Genomic DNA, 13,413 nt, shown 5'->3' with positions numbered 1-13,413 from the left:
TTGTTTGAAAGCTTAGTTGTGTGTATAAGAAAAAATCCAACTACGACCTGTATTTCAAAAAAATCCTCAACTCCATGGTTTAAACCAGTTAACTAGTAACAATATCTATAAGGTGGCTGGGTCAGGTAGCAAGTATTTCACACACAACTGCTACTAGGCATTTCATTTTCTTTACTAGGGTGTGATGTTTTTTGTTCTTTTCTCTATTTTGTTTTTTTTATTTTTTTTTTATTTTTACAAAACACTTCCACTTTCATGTTTCAGTGGTTAATTGCACTTTGGATTAAAAAAATAAAATTTTCATCCTCCCACTGGCAGGTTTATATCAGCTTTGGCTGGAATATAATGGCATTCAGATGGAAGAACACGTTCAGAAAGCAAAGGTTGGAAAATGCAATCTTTATGGTCAAATTGAAACACAAGCATTTCTTGGGGTGTTGTATACTTGTTGGATTTTGTTTGTAAACAGAGTAACCTTTACAGGTAGTTGTTAAACACTCTTTTTGAAACTTCACACAATTGCATAAGTAAAAATATTGCTCAAATTAACAAAGTTCTCCATCATGTAGTTGTCTAGTCCTGTTAGAAATTAACCACTCTAAGGTTGAAGAGTGCCATTCCACTTAATGTATAGGTCTGTGCATGTAGATTTCTCTACCAAAACATTTTCCTGAGAGATGTTTTGCATAAGACCACATTAATTAAAAAATTTCACACATTGAAATGTATACACTAAACTCTAAAATTCTATCTTATATAAAACACAGTAATAAACTTTTGAAGTCAACTTGTCAAACTTGTCAACATATTAAACAGTTGCAGGCACAGCTTGAGTTCAGTGCTCTCAATTGCCTTCCACCAGTTGTTTTTGTAAACTAGAAGACATAAGAAAACAGTGTTAGTGCATTTTAGGAAACTCAGATTCCCCAATAACACATTATTTCAATTTCTGAAGATGATAGTTTCCAAAACAACAACTCTGAATGCTAGAAGCAGCTCATACGGATTTCAAAACAGGGAAAAGCAAATTAGTTGTTTATGCAGGGCTATGTCTTGCTTCAACAAAGCCGATCTCATCCTAGGAAAATTCTGAAGAGATTTTTTTTGAAAGAAGAAGGATCTATCCCTGGCAGAAGTCAAGTACTGAAGGGCTTCAGCATTTCTAAAAGGCCAACTAGCAAAAGAAGCTGCAACTTGGTTTAAAGCCCAGAAATTGAACAGTTGTTATTAAAGCAAAATTACCCATGCTTAAGAAGTCTCCATTGAGAATCCAAAATAAAGAAATACACTGCAGTTATTTGCTGTCTCAGAGACCAAATTTCATACTAAATTTAAGGTCACACAGTAATAAGGATTTGTAAAGCTATTTTGAAATGGCAAATTCCGAAAGTGAAGAGACATTTGTGCCCACTAGATCTATAATGAAGACATTTTAAAAGTGCTCAACTCAAGCTTAGGCAGCAGTGTTGCAGACCTGAGCTGAAGGGACCACTGGGCACAACCCTCACCTTTCCAGGTATTCTTTCACGTTGTCATAGCCATAGAACTTGGCCAAATGGATGAGCATCCCTGTGGCACAGCGACCATCACGCTTGCGGCAGTAACTGCAGTTACACACACCGCGACAAGGAGGACAGATCCAGTCCTGCAAGGAAGAATGGGGGTGTCATTAAAGGCCAGCTGTAGGTAGGGTTGTACCATCCTCTGCACTGCTCTAACAGACAGGAGTATGGCTTCCTTTTTGCCTTGTTATTCAGGGTAATCAACAAGTCAGCCAAACTTGTTACACTTTCCACATACTGCAGGATTAAAATAAGATCAATGCTACTATGTTTGCTTCAATAGGTCTTAGTCTGCAAGCTCAAGCTCTCTGAATGATTTACTCATTAATTCAGAACAGAAAAAAGCACCTGTAATATTGCCTATCACTCTCAGGGTTTTGGATGTCTTTGGATGCATCTTTGAGAGACTGAGCATGATGATGTTAGACAGGACCAGAAAGGGCAGCAAGCTGGGTGGACCAATTAGCAGAACTTTAAGCTAAATTCAATGGGGAAAGACGACGTACTTTTAAGTGGCAGAGAAGAGCCAGTAAACATTGTCATTACAGGAAGCGGCAGCAAAAAAAAAACCTCAGATTTGCCACAGAGAAATGTGGGAGAGCTCCTCCAAGAAGGTAACATGGCCAACTGCCCAGCTGAAGTGCCTCTACAGCAATGCACACAGCACAGGGAATAAGCAGGAGGAGATGGAAACCATGGTGCAATTATAAAATTACGAACTAATTGCTACCAGGGAAACATGGTGGGATTTATCACAAAACTGGAATACCATGATTGAAAGCTACATGTATTGTAGAAGGGATAGACACTGGAAGAGGGCTGAGGGACTTGCCCTCTATGTTAAGAAGTGGACAGTCTCTGAAGAGCTGCCTCTGAGAAACAGCCATGATCACGTTGAGAGCTTTGGGCTAAAATTAGGGACCAGACCAAGAAAGGACATCTGGCTACAGTCTACCTACAGGACACTTGACCAATGGGAGCTCGTGGAGAGGCCTTCCTGCTTCAGCTACAAGAATCACAGAATCATTAGCACTGAAAGAGACCTCCGAGATCACACAGTCCAACCTCCCTGCTAAAGGTTTTCTAGAGCATGCTACATAGGAAAGTATCCGGGCAGCTGTTGAATATCTCCAGAGAAGGAGACTCTACAACCTACTTGGGAAGCTTGTTCAGTGCTCTGCCATCCTCAAAGTAAATAAGTTTTTTTCCTTATGTTCATATGGAACATCCTGTGCTCCAGTTTGTTCTCATTATCTCTAATTGTCACTGGTTATCACTGAAAAGAGCCTGGCCTCATTCACTTGACTCCCACTCTTTATTTATAAGCATTGATAAGACCCCCTTCTCAGTCTTCTCCAGGCTGAAGAGTCCTAGGTCTCTTAAGTCTTTATTCGTAAGAGAGATACTCTAGGCTCTTAATCACCTTAATGGCACTACACTGGACTCTTTCTAGAACTCTCCTGCTTTTCTTGAAATGAGGAGCTAAGAACTGGACACGCTACTCCATATGTGGCCTCACAAAGAGCAGAAAAGAAGGATCACCTCTTCCTAATGCACTGCAGGATACCATTGGCCTTCTTGGTCACAAACGCACACGGCTGGCTTGTGGACAACCTGTTGCCCACCAGGACACCTAGGTCCTTCTCTGCAGAGCTCCTTTTCAGAAGTTAAGCTAAGTACAAAAAGATTGATTCTGCCAGATACCTTTATGTGCCCATGAGTCCCATTTTCTGGCTGTCGTATATGCATACTCCTTGCTCAGCATATCAGGGGAGTCAAAAAAACCAACTCTAAGACATTTAGGTACCCTCCTCCTTTTTTGTCACACTTAAATTTTTACCATCTAGAACCTGCTTGCTTTGCAGGCCACATTACTAAAAGCATAAAAAGAAAGCACTTTTTGATCTTTTTCCATAAGGGGACAGATTTCTTTTCTCAAAAATTCTCATGCTTTCTCTCTCTGCTGTCTGGTAAGCAACTGGAGCTTGGAAGCACTAGGACAGATAAGCTGTAACATAGGTCCAGTACTTCCCCCTTGCACTCCAACAAAAATCAGCATCAGTCCCAATGGTACTGCAGACCTTAGAGTAAAAGGCTTTAAACCACAACATTACCACAAGCATACATTCAGCACAGCTTAATACTAAATCATATTACTTATACTTTGTTCCCAAACCTGAAACAATACTTACTGGATCAAGCAGTGCTGATTTCACATCTTCCCCATATCTGTTTCGAAGACAAGGTCCACAAAATTGCCCCCTTACACCTCCACAGCCCTTGTTGCGACAGATGGTCTTTGTATCAATTGTCTTTTGTCGACACTGGTGGCAAGTACTGCCCTAAAAAAGTTGAGGAGGAAAAATAAGCATGTGTGAAAGGCACCTTAAATGCTTAATTCGTTAACAATCCTAATACATCCGCTGATAGAAAAGCACAGACTTCAAACCAAACTAAAATTCAGCAATGAACATCTTAGTAAGAACTATAGGTTTTGTCATTATTATAAATTACACAGTATCTCAGATGCTGGAGATTTTACAGAAACAGTGCCTGTCCTTAGCTTTAGAGTCTCACACTCCATGCAGCTCATGCTACAATTCTTATTCCCCACCCCAATTTGGCAGTGAGCTTATTTATGGTTATTGCATACTTAGAAAATGACTATCTCTGCTAATACAGCAGTGAAGAATAAAACACACAGTAAGATGATCTGCCAGCTTTTGATGACTATTAATAATAGCTAAATCAGATAAAGGAAAAAAAGGGTTCCAGCAACCTAGCTGGAAACTAGCCAACCCTTACAGAAATGTAGTTTCTTGAAGGTATAAAGGACAGCAAGGATCAATGGCATTTAGCTGTACAACCACAACAGCAACAATTAAATAAGAATGAAAGATAATAGGTTTTCAACTCTTATCACTGAAAAGCCATAGCTGTAGCAACTTCCATTTCATTCTATGGCAAGGAAGCATCTATTTGCAGAGGCAAAAATTTGTCAGGACAGTATTAATCAGCGTGAGCAAGTCCACAGAAGACTGTCAACACTTTCAGGTCGTGCTTGTGCAATACAGTAGCAAGAGCTACGCCCTCCAGAACTTCAGGAAAGCACCTTTCAGCAAGCATCTGATATGCTGTTAGAAGACCGTTAATGGACACCGTACAGAAAATATTAGCCACTTACTAGAACTTTGTCATAGATTTTGTCTTTAACAGTGATTGCAATGTTGTCCAAGTCATCCTCAGTAATATCCTCCACTGGACGGTAAGATGAATACTTTGATGATCTCCTCCTTTTGCGCACGCCACAATTCCCCTGTTAAACAAACTAATCTCAACACCTTTTGTCTGGTGGCATGAAGACTGTCACCACACGTGATGACAAATTATGTCATTTATAATGCACATGTAACTTAGTGGGTACAATCTACAGGCTCATGGATCATTGAAAGAACCGGGAGTAGATTTGAGCAACTATCCAAACCCACTGGCCTGTTTTCTCTCCCCTACTCCCCAGTCACTTCTCTACTCCACTTATTATTTAGTCTGTTTAGTTATCCCTTCTTATGGTTATCTCCTTGTTACTTCTGCTTCCACAAAGCCCATTTTTCTGCTGCTTTTCTTTGCATTCCCTGCACACCTCTACTAATTTCATACTACTTTCCTCACAAAATTAAATTATAGCCACTTGCCTTCCCCAAGCTTTGTTCATTTGGTTTCCTAGCATGTTCTCATATTGCTTTCACCACAGACAATCTAATATTCCACTAAAAATCTTTACTTAAGTTTTAGTTTAGTCCAGCCTTTCATTATTATCTTGCTAGTTATGTGGAAAAGAGTCCTCTACTCACTAAATGCTCTTTTTGTCTTTCATAGATTCTCTATAATCCTGAATCATGGATCATCATTATACCCATCAGGAGATTTCAATCATGTATGTGTCTCACCTAATCCTGAGCCTCCCCCCTACCCCATCTTTGTCTTTCATCCTAAGTCAGATCTGCTTTTTCCAGAACAGAGCAATTTTTATTCCATGTTTTTTAGTGGCCAAGTTCCTGCTATAATTGTTCATCTATGGACAGCGCTCTGAGAACTGGGAATCCAGTCCCCAGTATATCGAGATACAAAATAAGTCTTTTTCATAAAGACTATGTGGTAAATAAAGCCAAGACAAATGCAGATGGTTTGTTGGTGCAGATTCCCTTCACTCTCAGTTTAATTATGCAATTCCTAACCTCCCTCTGGTATTTCCAGAGAGGAGCTCTTGCTATTTTTTCCTGAGTCTGAAGATTCAGAAGATTTGCCTTACCACTCCACTGTCTTGCCACTCAAATGCCTTATACATTTGAGTTCTAACAACTTTCAGACAACAAACAAACACTAGAACCTAAGTAAACTGTCTTGTTATGCTTGGACAAGATAAGTCACAACTAGAGCCAGCAAATGGATGAAAGTTGAGGCAGGAATGCCTGAAGACAATTTCTATTGCTAATAACAAACCAAAGGTTCTCGTTAACTTCCTCCAGGAAGTGATGTCTACCCTAAGCACTGGCCAACAATCTATATGAATGTTCCTCACTACGGAAAATATCAAAGTCTAGCAAATACCACGCTCAGGCTCCTCTTCAAGAGGTTTTCTTGTTTATAGCTTTGCAAGTGTTCTGCAAATCTGACAGCCGACATGGTAAATTTTTCCAAGGCAAATTTCTCAGGTGGACGAGCATTTCTGGTTGGGTTCATGCGACGTGTTATCTGGCCTTCAGAAAACGTCCTCCTTGGTATTTTCTTCTGTTTCTAGAATCAGGAAAAAAAAAAATCTAGTGATTGTAATTTCTAGTATTTTTCAGTTTCGTTTGTAGTGTTAAACACCGGACAGATTTCAAAGTCTGTTGCACTAGTGCTTTTATGAATTCATTCTTCTTCCACTCCTTATCTGTTAAGCCACATTTATTATGTCGGTTAAGCCGACAATTTCTAGCAGATAGAAAATTTTCCCTACATGCTGTACCTTTTTGCTCCTTTTAAAAGACCAGTTTTCACAGTCAGATTATATTTCAATTAACATCACAGAACTGTACCAAAACTCTATGGATGGCATATTAACTTAAAGCTAGTTCTCACTGCTCTTCGGCAGCTGAAGGTTCGGAAGCTCCCACAGTACGAACAAACCTTTAATGAATAAACCAAAATCCAGGCTTTCTTCCATATTTTTCATCTTAAAGGGTCACGGAAAGAGCATGAATAAATCTCCTCTTCTACATTCCAATGAATGGCAACAATCTCTTGATATTATCAGACTTAATAATTATGGAATAACTGAATTCATGCAACAGGAGTCCTGCATGGGCCACCTACCATAAAATTATCCATAAAAGTGTCACTCTACTACATCTGACAGCTTCAACAAGATGAAAGAAGTTATATCTGCTTGCCATCATATTTCCTTAGCAAGAAGTGAATGACACTTTACAAGAAGAGAGGTTGGAAGTCAAAAAACAAGCAGAAAGGAAACTAGAACGTTCCTGATGCCTTTTCGATCCCTCAAATAAGGACAATAAATGAAAGTAACATGCTATAGAAATACAACCATTCCTTGAATACACAGACACACATTTAGCCACAGCTAAATTCAAGATTTGCACAGACTTCGTAATTCCGATTCACATTACCACTGTCACACAGCAGCATTTACATGCTGGTTTTCTGAAGACATGGCTCTTCAATTTTACTTTACATCTCTTCAGTTTGTAATGTGAAAAAACATTACAGACAGTAATCTACTTCTGGCTAAGAAAAGCTACAGTATCACTATCCTAGTTTCATGTTGAAGTGGTTGAATTTTATCAGCATTGGGAAGTGTGGATTTTAAGAGAAAAGTAAAAGAAAAATTAGCTGGGAAATGTAAAGGATCTAAACACAAAGGAAAGCAATTTTCCTAATTTGCACAAATGCAGGTATCTGTCTAGTATCTCAAAAGAATTTCCGTGACAAAAATTATAAAGTAGCATCTAATCCTGGTCTCCACAGTTCTTCATACAATTATCTTATAAAACACCATTTCCTGACATAAGCTTCAGTATTTGAACAATACCAAGAGCAAATCCAAAACAAAGTAACCAGAACCAAGGAAAACCCAAACAGAAGTTGGTGAAAGTGTTTTATCAAGAAGCATATTAATCAAAAGGCTAGCATAAATATCCATCACCTCTAACCAGTGCACAGAGTCTTACCGAAGGAGTTGAGGCAGGTGTCTTCACTGGGAATAAGTCAGGTATGGAATTCAGTTCTGCTAGTAACTGGGCAAGCTGAAAGAAATAGTAATATCATATTGAAAAGTCAATACAAACTTGCATATTTTTGACACGCATCATCCAGTCTTTGTATGCACTCTGAGAAATACTTGAACGTATTAAATTTCAGCGCATGAAACATTTCAATAGGCACTTAAATAAGGTGGGGCTCAAAAAAAGGGGCTCATTCATGTACAAGTGAAAAAAAAATACCACAGTTTTGCAACTTCACAGCTTCCATTAATTCTTACTGGAATACGGTAGCTAATATTACATTCAATCTTGTCAAAACAGCACTGAAAAAGAGTGTCCTCAAAACTAATCAAGTTTACAGTGGTAAAATTGGAATTAAAAGGAAGGGTGGAAGCAGACCCAAGATTTGTACAAAGACTGCCTGGAGGCTACAACACATCCTGGAACAATGCAAAACTGGAGGATTCACAAAAGACTCAAAATCAACACACTACAGTGCTGGATTTGCACACCACCGTGAAAATTAAGAGATCTAGTGGAATCTTAGACAGGGGGAAAAGCAATTGGCAATTATCAGTCTCACTTCTCCCTTATCTATATACACACTTTCAGTAGTAGCAGTAAAGTATAATTAAACCCACATTCCACATAATTGAAAAGTTATATTTATAATCCTTAGCAGTTTTGGGCAGGCTTTCCAACCAGTGAGTACAGAAGACCCCACAGATACAACAGGAAAGTAGAAACTCTATTGAATAAACAATAAGAATGACCTGAAGGAACCCGATGGTTTGCTGACAGGTTCCAAACATAAGCCTGTAACATGGATACCTGTAACAGTGTTCACAGTACTGCTACAGTGCCCTTTAGTCTTACCATGGCTTTATTTTCTTTAATATTCATAGCTCTTTTAAGCAGAGCACTGGAATTTTCTTCTTGTGTTTCTTTCATGTCTTCTTCAGATTCTGAAGCAGAGCCCTCTAGTTTGTCCCATCGCTTGCAATTTCTTTCTTTTGAAAGAGCAGTGGAGGGTTTACTGTCCTTTAATGGTAGCTTAGGAAAAGCTTGGTCAGGCACTTTTTTCTCAGAAGACTTCCTGGTTGGAAACTGAAAGGCAACACGAAGACCAAAGCTTCTTCTTTTGGGAGATACTTTCTTCTTTGCCTCTTCCTCCTCTTCTCCTTCAGTACCCAATAAATTACCACGTTCTTCATCACTCAAGTCTGACACCATCGCCTACGGGCAGGAAGAACCATGTTATATTTGCTGCTATGACACAAAATGTTATTTTTAATCACTAATTCTAGGCAGCAGTTTCACCATCCAAGTGCTACAGAAATTCACCCAAATCAACAGGTTTTACAAAGCTAGCAGCATTCAACTTCCCCCAACACAAAGTCTGCACATTAATGCACAGATATTACAAACAAGGCTATCAGGAACAGTATTGCCTAGCAGTCAGCATACAAGGAGGGGGAGTTCTCATTTCTAATATGAGATACTGCACTCAATGAAGGTGGGGTTTTTTCCCCTTTTTCAATATAATACGTATATTACAATATTCTTCAGTCTGTATAATGAACATCACGGTGCATCACTAACACTGACTATAAGATAGAAATTTACACAGAGAAAAAAAGGAAAAAAACATCAACATATACATACTGCCTTTACTGGAACTACTTTCCTCTTCACATCCTCCCCACTAGAAGCAAAGCCTTCAAATGCATCAGTTTCAGAATCAGTGTCTTCAGTGAAAATCTTCTTCAGCTCTTCAGTAAGGTATCTGGACTGGTATCGAATGCCCTGTAAAAATACCAGCCAGCTATAAGAAACCGTCATACACAAAATAGTGACTAGTTAGAATGAACATGTTCAAAGGCTTAATCAAGTACCAACTAGATGATATATACCGTGAAGACACATTGCAAGCAAAGCTTGTCAAAAGAAGAAAATAAGTAGAGAACATTCAGAGTTTCAGCTCCGAGTTATTTTAACTTATTGAGTTGGGTTTTTTGGTCATTTTGAGCACAAGACTAACTGAGCTTGGTCTCAAGGCAGAAACTTGATTACTTTGTCCTCTACTACTACCCAGTTAAAATAAACTACCAGTTTTCTTGTTTATAAATTATGAGTTTGTTGTGTTTGTCTCTTCTGGGTGCAAAAAAAACCAAACAAACAAACAAAGAAAAAACCAACAGGCCTTAAATGGCTTTGTATTGAAAATATTAAAGAAAAAGAAAAGAAAACTGAGCCACAAGCACAGGAAGAAAGAGCTCTCCTTTTTCACTTCACAGGAGAAACAGAACTCATTTCTGGGCTTGCCACAGAAGTGCTAAAGGCTCCCGAAGATGGAGTCTGTTCCTTCTTACGCTCTTACACCATTACTGAAGCAACAGATATCTTAAAAAAAAAAAAAAAAAAAAAAAAAAAAAAAAGCACTCAGTAGTCTAACTAAAATCCCTCCACCTTCCAACTGCTCAGCTTCCCTTTAGCAGTGCAGTTCACTTTTACTGTTCAAATGAGTTCTAGACTGACCCCAGATTCTACCCACAGACTAGGAAATGAAATGCCAGTCCATGAAAGAATAAAATCTCATTAGAATGCTTCCCAGTACATGTATATTCACATACCAAATACAGGACAAATCTAGTGCTTATTTTGACATCTTTAAACACAGTGCATTTACTAAATCAGAATTGTATTTCCATACTTCTAATCAGAATCAGCAGACCATTTGTCAATTCATCTCTGAGAGTCCATTGAAATACTTGTTCATAGTAGGAACACGCATGTTCACACCACACCTGCTTTTTGAGAGTCTACAACATTCATTTAAGTTTCTTTCCCCAGTTTTCCTCTGCTGTGACTTCCTCCCACCCAAGATACAAAAATGACCTTTCATATGATGCAATTGCTGAATATCTTTATTGTTCTCTTCAATTCCCTCCTATTCCTGACTTTAATTACATGCTACTTTACATTAAGATAATATCTGGTGAAAAACAGATACAGTACATTCAGCGAAAATACTTACAGGGGAATAAGAGGGGGGAGCTACAACATACACTGTTTCTTTACATTTAAACATCTCCCTCGAGTTATTATGGATAATTAGAATGAGTTTTCTGTGAGCAAAACTGCTTAACTCTTTTGTTGATAGCTGCAGTGCAGCTGTTTGAGAAAGGAACAAACACAATAGGGAAGTTAAAGTGAAATTGCGTTTCTCAGAGGCAAAAAGAAGTTTGTATGTATTCTGTGTCTCCTTGAAATTCCACAACGAAGGATAAAGAGTGGCTGGGGGGAAAGGGGGGAGAATCTTAATTAGTTTGTTAGCCAAAGTGGCTGAAAATAATGCACCTAAAGCTATGCCATGTGAATAATGGTCTGCACACAGTGAAATAAGCATCAGGGATATCTACTGCAGAAACTGCTGAAACTCATCAGAAGCGCAGAGATTACGGGAGCTGGAGTGCAGAAATCTCAGAGGAAAGACAGAGACATTGGTCAATATTTATGAATGCAATTGTTCACTGACAACCAAGGGATTGCCTGATGCAGGAAGATCCCACTCCACATCTGCAAGGCAGCTGCCTCACCTCCTCCCAGCCACTGCATTTTTTCTGACCTCACCATTTTCGCTCTTCACACCAAATTCTTGAATTTTTTATTTTTAGTCAAGGAACCTAAAGGGAAGCCTTCTGCCTCTCTGGGGCATGGGTAAGAGATGTTACTAGAAAACTCATTAACCTACTACAGACCTCTGATTATTACCCATTAATGAGCTTTCATCTCAGTGAAGAATCATCACGCAGGCAGTGTTCTCCTTTATCCTCTCAGCAGCAGAGAACACTACTGAGAGGCTCAGGCAACCCCAACTGATCAACATATGGCTAGAAGGCTGGCATCATGGCCAAATTTTGAGCTTTGTTTGGAGTTATCAACACAACATCAGGCCTTCTTGATGCCTGATGGGATGCACCTTTCTTAGAAGACAAAAAGGATTTTTCTGCAGGGCTTTAAACAAGACCGAAGAGGGAAAGGGATAAAAATCAGTCTCAACAGTGATAAACTACAGAATGGCACACCAAAATCTGGCTAGACAGGAAAGCCAGCAGAGGTGGGGTGGCACTTAAAGAAAGGGCTGAGCACACAGCTGAAAATGATGCAATTGAGAGCCTGGATAAGGATTAAGAGATAAGCAAATGAAATGTATGTCCTTGTAGGAGCCTGCTTTAGGACACCCAGCCTAGATGACAACATCAATAACTTGTTCTATAACTAACAGATACCTCCAGATCAGCCACCCTTGTCCTTATGGGCGAGTTTAACTTGACAGACATTAACTGGAAATATCACACAGCTTATAAAAACAGGTTCAGGAGTCTCCTAAAACACTTTACAGATAGCTTCCTGGTAGAGGTACAAAGGGAGCTGACCAAAACTTCAACCCTGGCTATGGGGAGAGCAGCTTCAGGCTGCTCACAGAACTAGCTAACAAGGTTCCCAGGGAACTGCAATGAGGTTCAACAGTGCTGATCTCTTTAATATCACCTCTTAAAAGCACAGGAACAGACAATTCCAAAATGTCAGAAGTCATGCAGAACTCAGTTTTAGGGCCAATTCTCTTTATTATTGTCATCAATGACTATGACACAAGACTTGAAGGTATACTAAGTTTGTGGATGACAATAAACAGAGGAGCTGTTGACTCCCTTAAGGAAGGGTAGAAAGGCATTGCAGAGAGATCCTGACAAATTAAAGGGCTGAGCAATCAGAAACCATATGAAATTTAACAAGAGAAAGCACTGAATTCTGCACCTGGAATGGGACATCCCCAGCTACTCGTACAAGGTGGGTGACAACAGACTGGGGAGCAGCCCCACGGAAAGGGATCAGGGGATTCTGGTGAGAGCCTGCAGTGCCAGCTATAAATTCTGAACACATCTCACTTGGAGCAGGGAATACTGTGGCATTCCTAGAAGCACACGGTAACAGTACTTAGCACTTACACAACGCTTTCTATCATAGGATTTTAAAACCCTTTGCAGCAGAGATCATTATCATAACCTCCTTCTCATACACTGAGAAACCAAGGCAGAATGAAGGTGCCTGCAGTCACCAAGCAGGCAGAGAAGCACAGGATCCCACACAAGAACCTGCCACCACTTCTTCATTAATCATTCTGCACACCCAGCATGAAGCCACAAATGTAACAGCAAGCCATCACCTGGCTGTTTCAAGCCAACAGAACACCCACTGAGCAACAAGATCACAAAGCAACTCAGAGCTCAGCATATTTCACTTCTTAAGATACCATATATCCCCGTAGTGTAGACTACAGTTCTACTTCCAAACAGCTTCCACATTTCGTACAAATCTCTCCTGACAGTATTTGCTCAGAAATAGTACACACAGTACATACATCAGCAAGACTCACTCTGTTTGTTCCCTTTGCTGAAGACAAGGAAGATGACTAGTGCTAGCAATGTTTAACATGACAGGCTTCAAAACAAAACAGACTGTACTTCAGTAAACACTCTCTTGCAGAACATCAGGCCACATCTATCAAGTATTTAAGCTTCTAA

At 39.5% G+C, this 13,413-nt stretch overlaps 1 protein-coding gene across 1 annotated transcript; it reads right to left on the bottom strand.

The window, feature by feature from the left end:
* Positions 1-844: 844 nt before the first annotated feature.
* Positions 845-9,613, bottom strand: CDCA7L (cell division cycle associated 7 like; the record flags this gene model as incomplete). Its single annotated transcript, XM_079538343.1, has 8 exons — positions 9,500-9,613; positions 8,702-9,061; positions 7,793-7,867; positions 6,171-6,356; positions 4,747-4,878; positions 3,755-3,904; positions 1,509-1,645; positions 845-875 (listed from the first exon to the last, which is right to left on the bottom strand). The coding sequence occupies exons 2-8, from the start codon at positions 9,056-9,058 to the stop codon at positions 845-847; spliced, it is 1,068 nt and encodes a 355-aa protein (XP_079394469.1). The 5' UTR covers positions 9,059-9,061; positions 9,500-9,613.
* Positions 9,614-13,413: the final 3,800 nt, after the last annotated feature.

The sequence above is a fragment of the Tetrao urogallus genome, assembly GCF_951394365.1.
Source record: "Tetrao urogallus genome assembly, chromosome: 7".
In the NCBI taxonomy this organism is placed as follows: domain Eukaryota; kingdom Metazoa; phylum Chordata; class Aves; order Galliformes; family Phasianidae; genus Tetrao; species Tetrao urogallus.
Note: the sequence above shows the minus strand (reverse complement) of the source record. Positions and strands in the feature narration are given on the sequence as shown.